This window comes from Plasmodium gaboni, chromosome 7 (assembly GCF_001602025.1).
Source record: "Plasmodium gaboni strain SY75 chromosome 7, whole genome shotgun sequence".
NCBI lineage: Eukaryota > Apicomplexa > Aconoidasida > Haemosporida > Plasmodiidae > Plasmodium > Plasmodium gaboni.
The window spans coordinates 327,839-349,587 of record NC_031487.1 but is presented as its reverse complement, the minus strand read 5'-3'; the positions used below and the strand labels follow the sequence as shown (position 1 = coordinate 349,587).

Below are 21,749 nucleotides of genomic sequence, written 5' to 3'. Positions count from 1 at the left end.
CATTGATTTTTTTTTCTTCTTCTAATTTAATATTTATTTGTTCAATGTTATTTTTTTTATCTTCTAGTAGCATATTTAATTCTTCATTTATTTCTTTTTCTTTTTCTAAATGACAGTTTATCTGTATAATTTTTTTTTTGTTTTCTTCTAATAGTATATTTATTTGTTCATTTTTTTTTTTTTCATCATCCAACTGTATACTTATTTGTTCATTCATCTTTTTTTCATCATCCAACTGGATATTTATTTGTTCATTTTTTTTTTTTTCTTCATCCAACTGGATATTTATTTGTTCATTAATTTCTTTTTCTTCATCCAATTCAATACTCATTTTATTATTCATCTTTTTTTCTTCTTCCAACTGTATATTTATTTGTTCATTCTTTATTTTTTCTTCTTCCAATTGTATATTTATTTGTTCATTAATTTCTTTTTCTTCTTCTAATTTAATATTTATTTCTTCATTCTTTATTTTTTCTTCTTCTAATTTAATATTTATTTGTTGAATGCTATTTTTTTTATCTTCTAGTTGTATATTTAATTGTTCGTTTATTTCTTTTTCTTTTTCTAGACAAGAATTTAATTGTATAATTTTTTTCTTGTTTTCTTCTAATAGTATATTTATTTGTTCATTTGTCTTTTTTTCATCATCCAATTCAATACTCATTTTATTATTCATATTTTTTTCATCATCCAACTGTATATGTATTTGTTCATTCATTTTTTTTTCTTCGTCCAATTGTATATTTATTTGTTCATTCATTTTTTTTTCTTCTTCCAATTGTATATTTATTTGTTCATTCGTTTCTTTTTCTTTTTCTAATTCTTGGTTAATAATTTCTATATTCTTTTTATTTTTTTCTAATTCTTCATTTATATCTTTTATTTTCATTTTATATTCTTCCATTTGCATGCTAATTTTATCATTTGCTTCTTTTTCTTTTTCTAATTCTAAATTTAGATCATCAATTCTTTTTTTATCTTTTTTTAGTTGTATAATCATATCAATATTGACCTGTTTCACTTTTTCGAGTTGTAATTGAAGAAAGGTATTATCATCACTCATATGGTCAACATCTTTGTTGTCTTCATCATTCATATGGTCGACATCTTTGTTATGTTCACCACTCATCTGGTTAATATGTTTGCTCTTTTCATCACTCATCTGGTCAACATCATTTTGTGTATCTCTCATTTTTTGTAGATCATTAGAATTTTTCATCATAAATTTTCTTTCAAACTTGGCTATCATTTTTTTATATGTACTTCTTTGCTTTTGAAACTCATTTTCAAGTTGGTCATTTATATTTTTCTGTTCTTGATAAGATAAATTTAATTGTTCATTCTTTTTTTGTTCGTCATCAAAAATAATTTCGAGTTGTTTATTTTTTTGTCTTTCATTTTGTAAATCTTCCTTCATTTGTTCATTTTTTTCTTTCTCTTGATCAAACAATAATTTGAGTTCATTATATTCTATTTGTTTATTTTCTTTATCTGTAATCATTTGGTTTATAGTATGTTTGGATTCATCACAAAAAATTTGTAAGTCTTTATTTTTTTCTCTTTCTTTTAATAGATCTTCATAATTTTGCTCATTTTTTTTTTTCTCCTCATCAAATTGTAGTTGTAGAATGTTATTTCTTTTCTTTTCATTTTCTAGATCTATAGTAAATTGATGTATGATTTCTTTTTCTTCGTCCAAATTTAATAATACATGTTCATTTATTTTATATAATCTTTCTATTTCTATATTTAATGATTCATTTGTTTTTTTTTCTTCATCCATATTTTTTTTAAGTTGTATATTTTTTATTTTTTCCTTTTCTAATTCTATAATGATATTATCTTTTTCATTTTTTTCAGTTTCTAAATTTATTTGCACATCATTATTTATTTTTTGTTGTTTATCTAACTGTTCATTTATTTCAATATTAATTTTTTTAATATTTTCCAATTCTGTATTAATTTTTTTAATATTTACTTTTTCATTTTCTAATTGTATAATAATTTCATTATTAATAATTTTTTCTTTTTCTAATTGTATAACCATTTCATTAATTTTTTTTTGTTGATTTTCAAAATTTTCTTCAAGCTCTAAATTTAATTTATTTTTTTTTTCTAAATCTTCATATATAAGTTTATTATTTAATTTTTCCTTTTCTAGTTGTATAATAATTTCATTATTAATCATTTTTTCTTTCTCTAATTGTATATTCATTTCTTTGATATTCATTTTTTGCTTTTCTATTTGTCTATCCTTTTGTTCGTTTGTTTTTTTTTCATTTTCTAAATTTATTTGAATATTTTTATTTATATTTTTTATTTTTTCTAATTCTTCATATGTTTCATCCTTATTTATTTTTTCTTTATATAGTTGTGTATTTATTTGTTCATATAAAACATTTTTATCCTCCAATTCTTTACAAGTATCTTCATACATTTTATTTAATTTTTCTATGTCTACACATTTTTCTTCATATTTGGCAGTTTTATCTTTTAAGGCAATATTAATTTCTGAATTGATTTTTTTCATATTTTGTAATTCCATATGAATTTCATTATATTTTTTTTTTTCATTTTCTAATTCTTTAAAAATATCATCATACATTTTATTTTTTTTGTCAAAATCTATCATCATTTCATCATTAATTCTTCTTTCTTCTTTTTCTAGTTCAATATTCATATACATATTAACTTTTTTTTCTCTCTCTAAATTAGTTTTTATATCATCATATTTTATTTTTTGTTCATTCTGTAACTCTTCTTTTATATTATTAATAATTATATTCTTTTCACTTTCTAATTCATCTTTAATTATATTAACACGTTTTTCAATTTCTTCTTCTATAAATTGTTGATTCATAATGGGATTACCTTCTAAGTTATTATGTATATCTTTATTTTTATTTAAATAATAATTTGAGTTATGTCCATTTATTTTACTTTCATGATTTATATACATCATATGTACATGCTTCACATATATTTTAATAACATTAATAAATATCCATTTTATAATAAATTTTATCATATCAAAATTATTATATAAGGTAGTAGACATTATTTTATTATATATATTCTTAGATATTAATATATCCAGATTTTTCATATCATCATTATATGTATTATATTTATTCATAATTTTATCTACATTTATAACATTACTACATTTCGACATATCTCTTAACAGCTCTTGTATTTCTTTGGAAGATATATCTTCATTATCTGTCAAATTATTTAATTGACATGTGAAATTATTGATTTGGTTTTGTTCCTTATTTATATTTTCCATATTATTATAACATAAAAGTATATCATATATATCTTTTATATCAAAAAATAAATTATTAATTTCTTTAAAGTAGGAATTCATTTGTTTGTTCATATACTCACTATTTTGAACTTCCTTTGTTAATAAATTACTAAGATAAAATATAATTTTCATATTATTAATATCTATTTCTTTTTTATACCAATAAAATGTATTTATATTACAGCAGTGGAAATAGAAAGAAAAAGATTCGGCATCACAAGAAATATTATAATAGTTATATTTTTTATTTTCATTTTTGTCCTTTGTATATATATCACAACTGTTTTGTATGTGATTATTATCTCCATTTTGATATGTCAATATGATATTTTCATTGTTTTTTTTTATTATTGTTTCTTTATTTGTTTCTTTGTCTTCCTCTATATTTACATGTCCACTATAATAACTTTTACTACTTTTACCATTTTGATCATTTTTATAGGCATGCATAATGTACAAATTTTGTATTTTTTTCATCCACTTAATTATTTTATTATTATATTTGCAAATAATTATTTTTCTTATTTCAAAATTATGACGAACCAATTCTTTATTAATAAGATTTACTTTATATTTCTTATTTTCATTTTGTTGTATATTTAATTGTTTATTTGATTTATTTATATTATCATCATTTTGTGTGTTGATATAATTTTTATATTGTACAATATTTATTAAAATATTTGAATCAATTTTTTTCCACTTATTAATTATTTTAATAAAATTCTTTATTGTTGATATTTCATTTTCTATAATGAACATATTATTGTTTTTTTGGCTAGTTATTTCTAGAATGTGTAAAATATAGTGAAATAAATATAATGCTGCATTTGCTCCTTTTTGATACATATTAATGGATTCAATTAATTTTCTTAGCTCATACGAAATAAAATAATCATTATTATTACTATTATAATTACTATTATTATTATTGTTGTTATTAATTGGGTCGGTTGAGTTATAATTTATTATATCCATAAAGGTATTATATAAACCACAAATATGTACTGATACCTTTAACAAAATATTATAAAATAAAAAAAGTGTCTTATCTAAATTATAATTACTACTACATTTTTCAGTACATTCATCTTGTATTACAACATTCATTTGGATATTATTATTATTATTATTATCAAATATATAATTCTCTTTTTCAAACCAGAACTTCTGATGGTTACTATTATAATTATTTATATTATCCTTTGAAGAAATATTTTCCTTATCATATAAACTTTTTTTTTCATCATATATACTTCCATTTTCATAACTTTTTATTATATTAAACATTAAATCCAAATGTTTTAAAATTTGCATATTTTTTGTTTTTTTTTTTTCAAAAATTATATTACATATTTTTAAAATTAGTATTTTTGAATCTATACAATTTTCATTTATTTTATGAATACCTTCATTCAAATAATTTAATTCCTTATTATGTATATTATTATAATGATTCAATAAAAAATTAGTTGTCATATTATCTTTTCTGTAATTATTGAATGAGACCATTTCATCCATTTGTAAATTTATATTATCTGTATTATTAAATATTTTCCTTTTCTTATTCGATAAATCATAAATATCATTTTGATATGCATTCATTTTATTCTTTTTATTATTATGTTCTATATCTGTATTTTTTTTTAAAAGTGCATTATAATCTTCTTCTTTTTTATCATTTAAATCTATATTGTTGTAATCTGATATATGTTCGATCATTTTATTACATTCATCTTTCTCATCCATGAGTACGTCATATGGCAATGCAATAAATAGAGGATTTATATCAGAGTGTTGTTTGTCTAAATGTGAAAAATTATTTTTATTTTCTTTTAATATATCTTCAAAATGAATATTATCATATCTATCATCTGTATTTTTTTTTAAATAAAAATATTTATGAAAAAAGCTATGAACATTTTGTACACTTAAATATTCGAAATTTCTAACAGTTCCATTGAAAAGATATGTATTATGTAATTTATCACATTTGTTATTTTTATTATTATTATTATTTTTATTTTTATAATTTTCCTTTTTGATCAAGTTTGTATTTTTTTTTTTTCCAATTTTATTTTGAAGATCATTATCTAGAGGTGATAAACAATTCGTTCCAGCTTTGTTAAATAAAATTTCTACACATTTCAAACCATCAGTTGAATCTGTAACTTTATTTTTTATATCATCAAGTTTTTTAACCATGTTTTCTATTTTATCTTTTTTTGTTGTATTTTTTATATATTCTTCATTTCGAGTGTTCCTATTACATTTTTCATCCTTTCGATTGCTTGACACTTTTTTATTTTTAGGTACATCCTTGTCTTCTAACTTTTTTTCTTTTATTTTCATGACATTCATTATGATATTATAAATATAAATATATATAAAACTACGACATATAAATAAATAAATAATTATATATATATATATATATATATATGTATATTTAAGTGGAGTATATATATAATATTGTAGTCATACAAATTTGAAAATTTTATATACTTACTAAAATAATATTAGGAAGAACCTTTTGTTCAGTAAGTAAACTTTAAATAATAACAAAAAGGTGTAAAATATAAATAAATATATATATATATAAATAAATATATAAATAAATAAATATATAAATAAATAAATATATAAATACATATATTTGTATATATATATAATAAAAATATTTAACAAAATATATATACTTATACTCAAAATTCATATTACTGTGTGTTAAAATTATATAATATAATATAATATTATATATATATATATATATATATATATATATACATATATATAATATATTATACTTATATTTATTTATATATGTAAGGCAACAATTAAGGTTAAGCATGAAAATAAAAAAAAAAAAAAAAAAAATACAAAGTGAACATTAAACAATAAATACAAAGCAAATAAATAGGGAAAAAAAAAAAAATATATTTTGTAAACAAAAAAAAAACATTAAAATTGAAACAAAACATATATATTACTGTAATTCTCATTAATGTTTTTTTTTTTACAATATTTATTTAATAACATATGAATGTATTATAAAATATAAATATTCACATATTTTGAACCTTTAGTAAATTTCTGAAATATTGATTTCCATAAAAAATAAAACAAAATAAAATAAAATAAATAATAAAAATGATAAAAAAAAAAAAAAAGAAAAGAAAAGAAAGAATACATATAAATAATTGTATATATTTTGATGAACCTTCTTTTTTAATTTTGTATTTTACCATATTTCTTTTTTTTCACGCGTGCGTAAATTTATATTTATTCTTCGCGAATAAAATTTTGGTAAATAATCTTAGGCTTATTTAATTTTTTTTTTTTTTTTTTTTTTTTTTTTTTATTCTTTAAGTAGGTAGTTAAAATAAAAAAAAAAATATATGTGTGTGTATATAAATATAAATAATATATATATATATATATATATATTTTTTTATTTATATGCTTATATTTTTTTGGAACAAATATTTCAAACTTATTACCTATTTATATACACCATTCAACGTATTAAAAACAAATAAGATAATTTTTTCATTATGCTCATTCATATAAGGTTGATAAATTAAAAATATTAAATGTTTCTTTAAATAATAAAAAAAAAAAAAAAAAAAAAAAAAAATTAAATTTATATTCAAATAAATATGAAGAATACAAAAAAGTAATATAATAATATTATAAAATAAAGTATATTATTAAATCAAGAATTTTAAAAGAAAAATAAACAAACAAATAAATAAATATAAATATATATATGTGTAAACATAAATTTAATTATATGCTTAATAAAAATGATAAACAAGAAAGAATTAAAAATTATAAATAATATGTATAAAAGTAAATATATATTTTATATGTACTTATTTATTTATTTATTTTATTTTATTTTTTTCATTTAAGTAAAATATCTTTTTATTTCCTCCTTCCATATGGCCTTTTTAACTGTCCTCAATTTTGCCTTTAGATCTATCAATCTTTTAATTTCTATATCTGTAAGATTTTTTCTCTTTCTTTGTAAATCTTGTAATAATTTAATTTTTTCTTCAATTTTTTTTCTTTCTATTAATAATAATTCTCTATCTTCTTGTCCTTTGGATGGGTTATTATTTTTTCTTAGATTATTTAATTCTTCTTTACTTAATAGATAATCTAAAGAAAGATTTGTTTTATCTACATATTTATTATTATATGTGGTAAGTTTATTTAAAATTTCTTTTTCAAAACTATCCATATCATATGGAAATGAATTGATATCATTATTTTTTCTTTGTTTATTCATTTGATAATATAAATATAAATTAGTAGTTTTAATAAAATTAACTAGCATATCTAAATATTTTTGTGACATATACATATAATATTCTTTTTCATTTTTAAATGTTGGTGTTTTGTTTTCTTCTTGTTCATCTATTGCTGGTGATTTATTTGTTAAAATAATATTTTCAATTAATTCTGCAAATTCTTGTAATGAACATCCACTTAATTTTTTTTCATCATTATTTTTTCCAATACCATTTTTAATAAATTTTTTAATAATTGGATATTCTTCTTTTATATTCAATTCTAATAATAATTGTATAGCATCACTTCGTAGAAATCCTGATTTTTTATCAGTATCTAGTTGAATAAAATACATGGCTATTTGTCTATTTAGTTCATCATTAAGACATGTTAAAAATTTCGAATTTCTTATACTTATTTTTTCTTCATTAGAATATAAAATATTTATTATATCTTTTATAATATCTTCTTCAGCTTTTGATAAATTCAGATCATTTTTATATATTTTATAAATTACATATCCCCCAAATATTATATTAAATGAATAAAAAAGTAATTTTATTTTGGATCTCTTTTTTTTTTTTTTTTTCTTCTCATATTCCATTTCAGAATTATTAATATATGATGATTTTTCATCACTATCAAAAAAAAAATCGCTATTATTATTTTGATATATATATTCTACATCTTTTGTCATATTCCTTTCATCGAATGATTTATTACCTATTCTTTTTTTTTTTACATTACTACTAAACATTTTATAGTTATTATAGTTTAAATTGGGTTTTATATTAAACATATATCTTTCTTCTTTATACCATAAATTATTATTATTATTATTATTATTATTATTATTATTCCTTTTACAAATAAAAGAAGAATAATTCTGTTGCTTCATATTTGTAATGTATTTCATATGTCTATTATTAACAACCATATTCATAAGAAATAAATCGCAACATCTCTTCTGTCCATTTTTAATATAAAAAGGTATTTGCAAATTCCTTAACACAGAACTATTCATAGTAACCACCAAAATAAATAAATAAATAATAAATAAATAAATAAATAAATAAATAAATAATAAATAAACAAATAAGCAAACAAATTAATAAATGTACATATAAAATAAATACATATATATATATATATATATATATATATATATATATACATACATTCAGTTATATTAAAGGTAATTTTTTTTTTTTTTTCCTAATTATAAGTTATTCATATATAACAAAAAATAAACTTACAACCTTAAAATATATGTATGAATATTATGTATATTTATATATTTATTTATATTTATATTTTTTATTTTTATTATATTAACTAATATAATTCTAATAACAATAAATATGCATTATTCAAAATAGTTTTTAAAATAAAATAACCCTTAAAAGTAAAAAAAAAAAAAAAAAAAAAAAAAAAAAGAGAGAACAAAAAAATTAAATAATAAAAGAATGAATAATTTAATAGAATTATATATTATATTATTATACACAATCAAAAGATATTCATATTTAAATATAATCTTTAAAAATATATATATATTATAATATATTTATAATTTTAAAATATTCAAAATGGTTATATATATATATATATATATATTATATAATAATAAATAAATAAAATATATATATATATTTTTTAATGCGCTTATATTTTTGTAATAATATTATATATATATAATATATATATATATATAGTAGGCACAAAAAATATATAAATCAATATACGCATATATTTAAAAGGAGAAAAAAGCAAGGTCGATTATTTTTGAGAAATTTTTATTCCAAAAAATTCAAACATGATAATATTTAATATATGTCCATTTAAAAAAAAATATTAAAATGAAACCAATTTTTTTTTTTTTTTTTTTTTTTAATATTTATATATATAAGGGAATATATATTAATAATATATATATTTAAAGGGAATATTTATAAAGAAAAAATATATTTTTTATAAATATATTCTTATTATTGTATATATTTACATATATATATATATATAATATATACTTTTCATTTTAATTGTTCGAAAATTTAATATTTTGAATATCTTATCCTTTTGTTTTAATTTTTATATCTTTTTAAATCCTTTTTTTTTTTTTTTTTTTTTTTTGTGTAAAAATATGATAAATATATATTTTTTAAATGTATGAAAATAAAAGAACTTTGTCTAATACACATATATATAATATATATATATGTTAAAATATTCGTTCTTTTTTTTTTTCCCCCTTTCTCTTGTATATAAACATAATTTATTTATTATTTTATTTTATTTTTATTATTTTATTTTATTTTTTTTTGGCCCCTTATATTATAAGTATGACATACAATGTTACATAAATATTCTTTATATATATATATATATATATGTGTGTATAAATATTGTATTAGCATTAATATAAGACATATGTTATTATAAATATGTATACATAAAAAAAAAAAAAAAAATGACTGATATAAATGATATAATAAAAGAAATAATATACCGGTCAGCTGATGAATGTAATTTTAATAATGAAGAATTAAATTTCACCAGTATTTTAAAATTTTTTTATGATATTACAAATAAATATAATGTGAAAAAACAATTATGTGATGAAATATTTAACAAGTTATTAATAATATGTAAAAATATAATTGATGATAATAGTATAACTGACCATGATAATAATATAATTAATCGTAATAATAATATTATTGATAATAATGTAGATAAATTTAATTATTATTATAATAAAAATGATGAGTATATGCAAACAAATATAAGACATTCAGATGAATATCAAATTAGGGATATAAAAAATTGTCATAATAATAATATTATTAGGGAACATAATAGCTATTATAAAAATTCTGAATATGTTAATCCTCTTATCATATTAAAAAACGATGAACACAAAAATAATATTAATAATAAGAATAATACTTGTAGTACTATTGTAAAAATAAAACCTTTATATAATGAAAAGGCAAAGGAAGAAAAATTAGATGTTTATTATTATGATATTAATAAAGACAAAAAATTGAATAACCTTTACTCTTCTTATTTGTATAAAAATCAACAAAAAGAACAAAAAAGTATTATATATAATGATAATAATAATAATATTAATAATAATAATAATAATAATAATCGTAGTCATAATAATATTATTATTTCTTATAATAATCAAACTATTCCTATTCATAAAGAAAAATATCCATGCGTCTATTTTATTGAAGATGATAATATAAAAAATAATGATGATGATGATAACAATATAATACATATAGATGAGAAATCATTTCTACACAAAAATAATAGAAACTTGCTAAAATTATTTCTGAACGGAGATATAATTCATAATGTATATAAAAAAATTATTAAAAATAAACATTTAAAAAAAACGAATAGAAATAGTTTGCAAGATAAAAATAGTAAAATGAAATTATATAATGAAAGTAATATATTCTTTACCTTTTGTATTTTAAGAAAATATTATTACACATGGTTTCAACATTCTTATAAACAAAAAATATTACAAAAAAGACTTGAAAAATATAATAAAATAGTAAGAAAAAAGATTTTGTTAAAATATTATGATTTGTGGTTTTATTATAATGAAAAGAAAAATTATCTTAAAAGTGCTTATGATAAATTTGTTAATAAAAAAAATATAAAGTTATTAAAACAATTTTTTAATAATTTTATTAATAAATATAAAAAGAGAAAAAAAAAAAATTTCATTTACCTTGTTCATATTTTTAACGAATGGAAAAATTATACTAAAAAAAGAAAAACACTTCAATATGCTACTAAAAAAATTACTCAGAAAAAAAAAAAAAAATTCTTCCTTTTATGGAAAAATAATTTCTTGAACAAAAAAATGAAAAAAAAGAAAAAAAATGAAATTCAAAATATTTATAATAAAAATCTAGTAATCAAATGTTATGTTCATTTTATTTTATTTTATAACAAAAGAAAAAAAGAACATATAAATTATTCTGTCATATATAATAATACAAAATATAATTTGTCTTATAAATACTTTTCATTATTTATACAAATATATAGAGAAAATATATTTTTTAAACAATATTATACATTATATTTAGAAAAGGTTCGAAATATATTTTTCAAAAAATATTTTACTATTCTGAAAGAATATGTATGTAAACGTAAAAAGTTACAAACATCATTTTTTAATATTAATAGAAATAAACAAATTAATTTTCTAAAGTTTTATATGGAAAAATGGATACATAGATATAATGAAAAAGCAAAATTTAATAACATATTGCAAATTTATCATGATAAAAATAAGTTGTATATTTTTAAAAAGTATTTTGATATTATAAAAAAACATAAAGAAAAATCTTTTAATTTGAAAAAGAAATTTTTGTTTTTATATGAAAAAAAAAATAAGGAACAAGTACAACACATTTTTACAAACTGGAAAAATTACTATTCTATAAATTCAACCAAATATATATTATTATATAATAAATATAAATATAAGCTTTTAATAAATTATTTTCACTTTTTGTATAATTATAAAAATTATAGAAAAACGAAAAAGAAAAAAACAAAACAAATGGATGATTATTCAAAAAATAAATTAAAAACAAAAGCATTTATGAAATGGATCTTTTATCATAAAAATTATAAAATAAATATACTTACATTTTATAATTTCAAAAATGATGGCAACTTTTTTGTATATTTCATTCTCAAAATGTTATGGAAATATCAGACCATTGATAACAAAACACATTCAAAAACATTCTTTGATCTTATTAATTTCTCTAATATTAATATAAATATAAACACATTAATTTATATACATAAAAAATATTTTACAAAAAAAAACATTCAAATTAATGTCAATATTTTTTATGAAAATGTTATGTTTGTTTATAAAACATTGAATATTGTCTTTTCATATATACCTGTCTTATTTTTTGTAAATATGAATAAGTTGAAATTTAATTTGCCCTATATATCCTTTGCAATCAAAATGGTTAGTAAATAAATAAAAATTAATACAAATATAAATGTAACCATAAATATATATGTTACCATTGGTATTATATATATATATATATATATATATTTATATATACATTTTTTTTTTTTTTTTTTTTTTTTTTTTTAAGGCCTTGTATAAACGTATATTCGACACTTGGCTAGTCGATTGTAGGAGAATTAAACAATTCAAGAAGTTAGTTAATAACAAGTTGTTAAAAAACTATTTTATGCGTTTTTTCTCATTGATTCAGAAAAAGAAGAAATTAAACAACGAACTAATAAAGTATAAGTATAAAAGAAAAATAATATTAAAAAAGAAGCTTTTTTCTACTTGGGTCTTTTTGTGGAACAAATATATAAATTTTCGTTCTAATTTTGAGAAATTTGATGTAAATAATAAAAGGAAAAGAATTAAGAAAATATGGATGAAATGGCTAGCTATAACAAAAGAAAACAAATTAAAGAAGGAACAAATTGTCGAATTTTTCAAAAGTTTATTAAAAAAAAAGAAAAAAAAAGTATGGGATACATTAAATGAATATGTGAGTACATGTAGAAGAAAGAAGATACAAAATAAAATAGCAGATTTATACTGTATGAAGAACTATAAGAAAAAAGCATTTATGTCATTGTTTATGTATTCAAAGAATGTTATGTATTTTAAGACATTAAATAATATAGCACAATCATATTTAAAAAGATTATGTATAATAAAATGGAGAAATATAACAAGAGAGTTTTTTAAAAGAAAGAAAGAATTGCAAAATAGACAATATCATTTTGACTTAAATATACAAAGAAAATATTTTCGTATTCTTTTGTTATTTGTTCATTTTCGTGCTATAAAAAAGAAAAAGGTAATAATAAAAGAAAAAAATAAATATATAAATAAATTCATATATACATTTTTCATTATGGTGTCATATTCTTATTTTCTTATTTTTTTAACCATTTAGTTCCTACATTTCAAAGAAATACAATACAAAATATGGATATATCGATATTTCAATGAATGGAAGAATTACATAAAAATTAAACAAAATAAAAAGGAATTTCTTGAAAACATGAAAAATTTATTCAACAGGTATATAAATAAAGACATGTATTTAATTCAATTTAATTTAATATAATTTAATTTTTTTTTCGCGATGCATTAAAATTTTTATAATACTGCAATTTTTTTTTCATATTGTATAAAAAATATACAAATATACATATATATATATATATATATATATATATTGCTTTCTATGTAGGAAAAAAAAATTACAGTTTTTAAGTAAATGGTATACTTCATTTATAATAAATGTCAAATTTAAAGAGGTAGAAAAAATTATTGCTTTCAAATTTAGTATTCTTACTTTTGAAACGTTATTTCTATATAATCAGAAAATGAAGAGGGTATAAAAATAAATATAAATATAAATATATTATATATATGTGTGTATTTATTTATTTAAATTCATCATGGGAACGTTTCTTTCTCATTGATTTATTTATACGATAATAATAATACACACATGTACACATAAGATATTTTTATTTTTATTTTATTTTATTTTTATTTTATTTATTTTTTTTTTTTTTTTAGATTGAATTGTTTTTAAGAAATCGAAGCAAAGTATTTATATGTCAAAATATTATAAAAAGATGGAAACACTATATAAAAATTAAAAGGTTAAAAAAGCATATAAGATTAAAGAATTGTCATTTAATAAAAGATAAATATTTTAGTACATGGAAAAAAACATTCGATAAAGTAAGAAAGAGAAAAATTAGGGAAAGCAAAATATATAAATATAGGCAAACAAAAGATAAGAATATTGTACATTTATTTTATAATGAATGGAAGAATGTCTTTTTACAAAATAAGAATATAAAACATTTTGTCTATGTAATAAATAATCATTTATTATATAAATTAAAATATAGATCATTTGTTGTAATATACAAAAATTGTGAGTATTACTCAACCTTACAATTTTTGTTTAATAATTTTTTAATAGATAAAAGAACTAAAATAAAAAGAAATGTGTTCTCTATATTAAAATGTAATACAAAAAATAGGAGAACACATAAAAAAGCCATTCGTTTTTTTTATAATAATATAATGTCAAAATATTTTAACGCTATCAAAATATATCGACAAAGAAGACTCACATATAGGAAGAATGAACAAGAGTTGATAAATAAGAGAAAAGCTACATATTTCTATGCTATTATGAATTTCTATAATTTTCTTAATAAGGTTAAGAGTAATTTTTATCAAATAAGAATAAGGGTAGATAATAAAATAAAAAAGGAGTTCTTTAGCAACTGGTACGATAAAAAAAAAAAAAAAAAAAAAAAAAAAAAAAAAAAAAAAAAAAAAAAAAAAAAAAAAAAAAAAATGAGATTATCCATTTGTTCATAAATATTATTGTTAATATATTCAAAATTATAGATATAAATATATAAATGTTTATTACAAATTTGTATTTATTATTATATCACATATGTGTTGTTATATATATATATATATATGTGTGTGTGTGTGTGTATGTATTTTTTTTTTTTTTTTTTTTTTGGATTATCTAGGTTCATATTCGTGATGAAAAGAAAAAAAGAAAGGAATACATTTTTGTCAGTACTAAGAAAAAGAGTAAATAAGGTGAAATCTGAAATTTTCTTTAATATGAAAAGAAGGGTCAACAAAAAAAAATATGTTCTTTTATTATTAAATAGAATGGAGGAATTAATAAAAAATAAAATATATCGTTATGGCATAAACCAATTGAAGATAAATAGAAAGTGTTCCAAAATACACGAGGTAATAATATATTAATATATATATATATATATATATATATATATATATTTATGTTTGTTTGTATATTATATCCTTATATATATATATATATATATATATATATTTTTTTTTTTTTTTTCCCCCTCCTGTTTAGAAATTATATTTAAAAATGCAAAAAAAAATGAACCAGAAAATATTACAGAAATGCTTTAAGACGCTGAAGAATCGTATATCCAAAAAAAGAAAAAGAGAACTAGAGAAGAATATGGTTTCTTTTTTCTGTGAACAATTATTTAAGAAAAAATATTTTAATATAATTTGTCATGTTTCTAAAATAAAAATGATGGAAAGAAATATGATTATTTTAAAAATAGGAAATAATCATTTGTTTTATTTGTTAAGAAGACATTTTGATATATGGAAATATTATATTGATAAAAAAAAAGAATATAAAAAAAAAATTGAACTGATTAATATAAATAAGAAAGCCAAAATATTTTACTTCATGTTATATTTAAAAATTAAAAGTAATTATGATAATATCTATGTATTATATAAGATGTACAGTTTATTTCATTCATCTAGTTGTAAGATGATAAATCTTGATGAAGCACTTAAATATAGAAGTAAATTGAAATGTTGTAATATAGATATTGATCGAAATTATATACTTGGATATTATGAAAATCAAAATAAAGATCTTGAAGATCGTGTTTATGAATATATGGATTTTCCTTTGTCTAATAAAAAAAAATATATGTTACACAAATTTTTATATTTAAAAAAGAAAGTTGTAATGTTAAGCAAAATATATAACGAAATAAAATTTGAACAGGATGATTTATTATATTTGAATAAAATTAAATACAAAGAGAAAAAAAAAAAAAAACTACAAGGGATACAAAATCATATACATATATGCTATATGTTGAAGAATAGTAATATGAGTAGTTTGTTATTAAATTATTTATTGATGTATGATTATTATGATATGTATTATTTCTGTCTACATATTAAAAAGCATTTTAATATTTTATACAATTATTTTTTTAATTTCTTGTCTGTAAAAATGAAAAAATTATTATTGAAGTTTTTTAAGAAGAGTATTTCTCTTTCTAATTTTATAAAGATGATAAGTATAAAGGATAAGGACATACATCAGCATTTTAAGATATTAATATTTATTTATTATTTGTTTAGTCGTTATATTAGATATGATCACAAGAGTGATGAATGTGATAATAATACAATGGATGGAAATAATAAACTTGTGAGTGATATCAATAATAATAATAATAATATATGTGTTATTATAACAAAAGTAATAAACAATTTCCTATATATCAAAGATAGTTATGTTGATGAAGAAGAATCCGTATCTGACCTGCACAATAATAATCTAAATATAAAAAAAAATAAATTAAAAGGCTCAAATAAATTAAATAAGAAATATATATCTAAAAAGGAAAAAAAGAAAAAAAGTATATATGTGGATAAAAAAATAAAAAGAGAAAATAAAAATATGTTAAGAAAAAGTTGTAATAATAAATATGTCGTATATCTTAATAGTGATAAGAAAAATAAAAATGACAACAAAAAAAAAAATGTTCATGAGTACATGAATTGTAAATTGAATAAGATGTCAAATATGAATTTATTTATGTCACAAGTGTCATGCATTTCTTCAGTAGGTTCATCAAATAATAGTGAAGAATATATAATAAGAAGAAATGAAGAAATAAATGAAAAGGAAAAGGACATTAGAAATATATCTATAAATAATATTTATAATAATAAAAATAATTATAATTATAATTGTAGTGGTATAAACAAAATGTGCATATTAAGCGGTTACAAAAATATACAGGAGGATTTATTAAAAAACCGAATTGAAGAGAATATGAAAGAATATATAAGACAATTTTATGAAGATTTAAAAATTTATATTTTATCAAATTTTCGAGATACAGACAATAGTTCAAGTAACATAAAAATTAATTATTCATTTTTATTATTAAATGTTGAAAAGAAGAAAATAATTGAAATGTATATATTTTTTAAAAGATTTAAAAAAAGTGTAATATCATGGAAAATGTATTGTAAATATAAAAAAGAGAGAAGAGAAATTGATATAAATAAAATGAATAATATAAAAAATAAGATGACAAAAGAAATCGTTGAAAAATATTTTGGTATATGGATTATATTATTTAATGAAAAAGTTAAAGAAATAAAAAAGAAAAGAAAAATATTTTTAAAAAAACATATACATTTGATATTTATTTCATGGCATAAATTAATACAAGTAAATAATTATGATAAAGAAAAATTTAAAGAATTAAAACAAGTCTGTTTTAATAGAATAAAAAAAATATATTTTGAAAAACTTTATTTATATTATATAAAAATGAAGAATGAGAAAAGAAATTATGCAATAATTAAAAAACATTGTAATAATAAAAAGAAACAGACATTTTTTTATGTATGGTTATTATTATATCAATATGAAAAAAAATATTATTATATAAATAAACAAATGAATAATAAAAAATTACAAGAATATTTTTATAAATGGATATATATATATGAAAAAAAACAAATATATATACATTTTTGCAACACACTAAATGAACTGTTTTTTAAAAAATATATATTTATTCCTATTATTAAACAATTCAAATTCTATAATTATATAAAAGAGAAAAAGGAGAATATAGAAAAAAAATATTTTCTTATATATTATAATATAATAAAAAAAAATAATATTCTAAACAAATTACAATTATATATATATACATCTATTCAATATAAAGAATTAAAATATCTCTTTTCTGTTTGGAATAAGAAATATAAGAAAAGAAAGATATGCAGAGATGAATTGCAGCAAATTATAATAAATAAAAAAAGAAAATATTTAGACGATTGGCTAGCCAAATATAATGAAAGTAAAAATAATGTTATAAAAAAATATATGCATATGAATAATTTTAAAAGGATGTTATATTGGAATAAATGGATGTCTTATCATCGTTATATGAAAATAATAAAAAAGAATAATAAATATTTATTATTAAAATATTTTTCTATATATAAAAGAAAATATAATACAAATGTAGTAATACAAAATTTTATCAAGAACAAAAATAATAAATTAATAAAAGATATATTTACTGTTTTAAAAGAATATAAAGAGGTTAAAAAATATCATAAACATATAGAAGAATACTGTAAAACATATTATAAGAAAAAGACATTGAAGATGTATTATTCTTATTGGTTATATGAATATTATAAAATAAAGAAAATTAAAAATGTGTTACATTATATGTTTAAAATATATAATGATAAGATGAAAAGAGTAATTATGAATAAATGGATAGAATATATAAATAAAAAAAGATTTTTAAGGAATAATCATAATAATATTGTAAAATCTAAAAATAATATAATAATAAACAAATGTTTTTTGATGTGGAACAAATTATATAATTTTTTAAAAAAAAAGAAAAGAAATATATTATATACATATATGCATATTTGGAGTATTCATTATAAATTTGTATGTTTTATTAAAAAGATAAATATATATCTATATAATATATATCAAAATAATATATTTTCTTTTTATTATATTTTAAAAAAGAAAAATGAAAATTATTATTGTTTACAAGAAAAAGGCAAATTTGTATTTATTCAAAATCAAATATGTGAATATTTAAAATATAAAAATGATATGTTATATGACACATTTCATTCTTTATATATATATAAAGAAAAGAATAAGACATTAAGAAAATATTTAGAATTATATAAAATGAAGAATATACAAAAAGAGAAAAGAAAAATATTTTTTATATTATTAAAATATAAAAATATAAAAAAAAAGAAAAATATTTTATTGTCAACATTGTATACAGATATTATTAATCAAAAAAAAGAATATCTTTTAAAAAAATATTTTATTATATTAACCAATATATATTTTTATAATTACCATTTAAATGTTTGTGAGAAAACCATTAATGATAGAAGAGAAAAGAGAATAATAAATTGTTTCTTAAATAAGTGGAAGGAATATATTAAAGAATGTAAACAATTAAATTATTTAGACATGTTGTCACAACAATTTTTAAATTATCGTAGGAAATCTGAATTTATAATTTCATTAAAACAATATTATGTAGAACATAAATGGAAAAATTATTGTGAATATAATTCATTAATTTTTTATAAAAAAGTACAAGAAAGAATGTTATCTAACTTTATTAAATTTTGGATTATGAAAGCCAATCAATTTGAATATTTCCAACAAAAATTTGATGAATTTCAAAAACAATATAATAAAAATATTATAAAAAAATATTTCTTTCTTTTAATTTTTTCTATAAATAAAATTAAAATTGAGAAGAAAAATTTCGATATTGTTCATTTGAAAAGAATCAAAATGATGAAGTATAAAGTTTTTTATTATTTATATGATATGACAATGTCTCGTATTAAAAAATATGAACAAGTCATGACAACACTGAAACATCAAAAGGGGAACGAAATATGTTTGAAAAGAAAATTTTATTTTGCTTTCTTGAATTATATCAAATATAAGAAGAGCATTCACCAAATATTAATAACTCTTCAGGATAAAAAAAACGTGAGCCTTCTGAGAAAATATTTTTACATCTTTATCTACAAATATGTTACAAATATGAATCATTATAAATATTATTATTATAATAAGTTTTTGTCTTTGTGGAAATATTACATTGTCATGAGGAAGGGGCACAAATCGAGTCAAAAGAGTGATGAAAGTGAAAGTGTAGATGGTCAGGTGGGAGGAGCTGAATATTATGACGAGGAAGGAGATGAAGAAGATGAAGAAGATGAAGAAGATGACGAAGGTGACGAAGATGACGAAGATGACGAAGATGATGAAGATGACGAAGATGATGAAGATGACGAAGAAGATGTTGAGAATGAAGATCTCAATGATGAGAATGAAGATCTCAATGATGAGAAAGAAGATAACCATGATGAGAAAGAGGATGTCTATAACGATAAAAATTACAATAACGTAGATAATAACGATGATAACAATAAAGAAGAAAATAGTAGTTATGAAAAATTTTCCTCCGAGAACCATATTAATAATAAAGATCATGTTGATTTTTTTGTTGACATATTAGATGATGAAATAAAAGTACAAAAAGAAACAAAACCATTTGATAATAGTAGTACTTCAAATGATTCTTTGGGTTATTCATCTTGCATTTTTAAAATTGAGAAAAAAAATTCCAATCAAAATAATAAGAAAGAAAAAATAGTAGAAAATAATAATACGAGAGATTATATAAATTCAGGAAAAGATAATTTGAAGGAATCTTTTGAAACGAAGGATGATAGCGACACATCTTGTTCTATAGATATTAACAATCTTGTCATGATAAAATAAAAATAAAAATAAATAAATAAATAAATAAATAAATATATATATATATATATATATATATATATATATATATATGTATTTATTTTCCATTCACCATTTACTATATTTATATCATTCCATTATTAAAATTTTTTATTTGTTTCATTTTTTTTAATATTTATAAAATGTAATACCTTGTCAATAATGTATGCATGTTTTGTTATATATAAAATATTTTTATTTTTAAATATATTAAAAAAACAAAATATAAAGAAGACTTTAAATATGTTTTTTCTTTATTACACACTTTGTATGATTATAAGAATTTATTAAAAAAAAAAAAAAATTACAACACATATATAATATATATATATATATATATATATATTGTGTACACATAAGTTTGTAAAAAAAAAAAAAAAAAGTAACAGTTGTTAAAATACTTCATTATTAATGGTCAAGTTTTCAAATATTGTGCATTATATAATGGATACCTTTTTTTTAAATAAACATATAAAAAGAGTCATATAGAAATCTTCGAAATATTATATAATATATACATGTTTATTTAGTTGCTACATTTTTTTCAATATGATATACATATTATAAAACAAATGGAAATATAATAAAAAAAAAAAAAAAAAAAATTAAAATGAATAAGTAAATATATATATATATATATAAACATTCTATAACATTAATATGTACATATATTGAAATAGTTAAATAATATATGTATTTATTTTAAAAAATAAGTATTTTTCTTTTATTTTATTTGATTGTTTATATATATATATATTTGCATGGTTCTTAGAATTTTTTTTTTTTTTTATTAAAGTAGAATATGATTTATGAAATTAAAAATAGTTAGGACAAAAAAAAAAATATATGTATATATA

The 21,749-nt window shown here is 17.4% G+C and overlaps 3 protein-coding genes across 3 annotated transcripts in view; 1 reads left to right on the top strand and 2 right to left on the bottom strand.

The window, feature by feature from the left end:
- PGSY75_0710200 (hypothetical protein) overlaps positions 1-5,665 on the bottom strand; it is a gene marked incomplete at both ends in the record, with an annotated part of 8,310 nt that extends 2,645 nt beyond the window's left edge. The window contains one exon of the mRNA XM_018784964.1: positions 1-5,665. This exon is cut by the window's left edge and continues 2,645 nt beyond it. Within this exon, the coding sequence (XP_018642465.1) occupies positions 1-5,665 (5,665 nt within the window).
- A 1,558-nt stretch (positions 5,666-7,223) lies between these two features.
- PGSY75_0710100 (hypothetical protein) lies at positions 7,224-8,633 on the bottom strand (the record flags this gene model as incomplete). The annotated part of the gene is made up of 1 exon (XM_018784963.1): positions 7,224-8,633. One exon carries the CDS (start codon positions 8,631-8,633, stop codon positions 7,224-7,226), a length of 1,410 nt encoding a protein of 469 aa, XP_018642464.1.
- A 1,446-nt stretch (positions 8,634-10,079) lies between these two features.
- On the top strand, positions 10,080-20,874 carry PGSY75_0710000 (hypothetical protein; the record flags this gene model as incomplete). Its single annotated transcript, XM_018784962.1, has 7 exons — positions 10,080-12,632; positions 12,769-13,497; positions 13,597-13,724; positions 13,897-14,041; positions 14,232-14,959; positions 15,218-15,449; positions 15,583-20,874. The coding sequence occupies 7 exons, from the start codon at positions 10,080-10,082 to the stop codon at positions 20,872-20,874; spliced, it is 9,807 nt and encodes a 3,268-aa protein (XP_018642463.1).
- Positions 20,875-21,749: the final 875 nt, after the last annotated feature.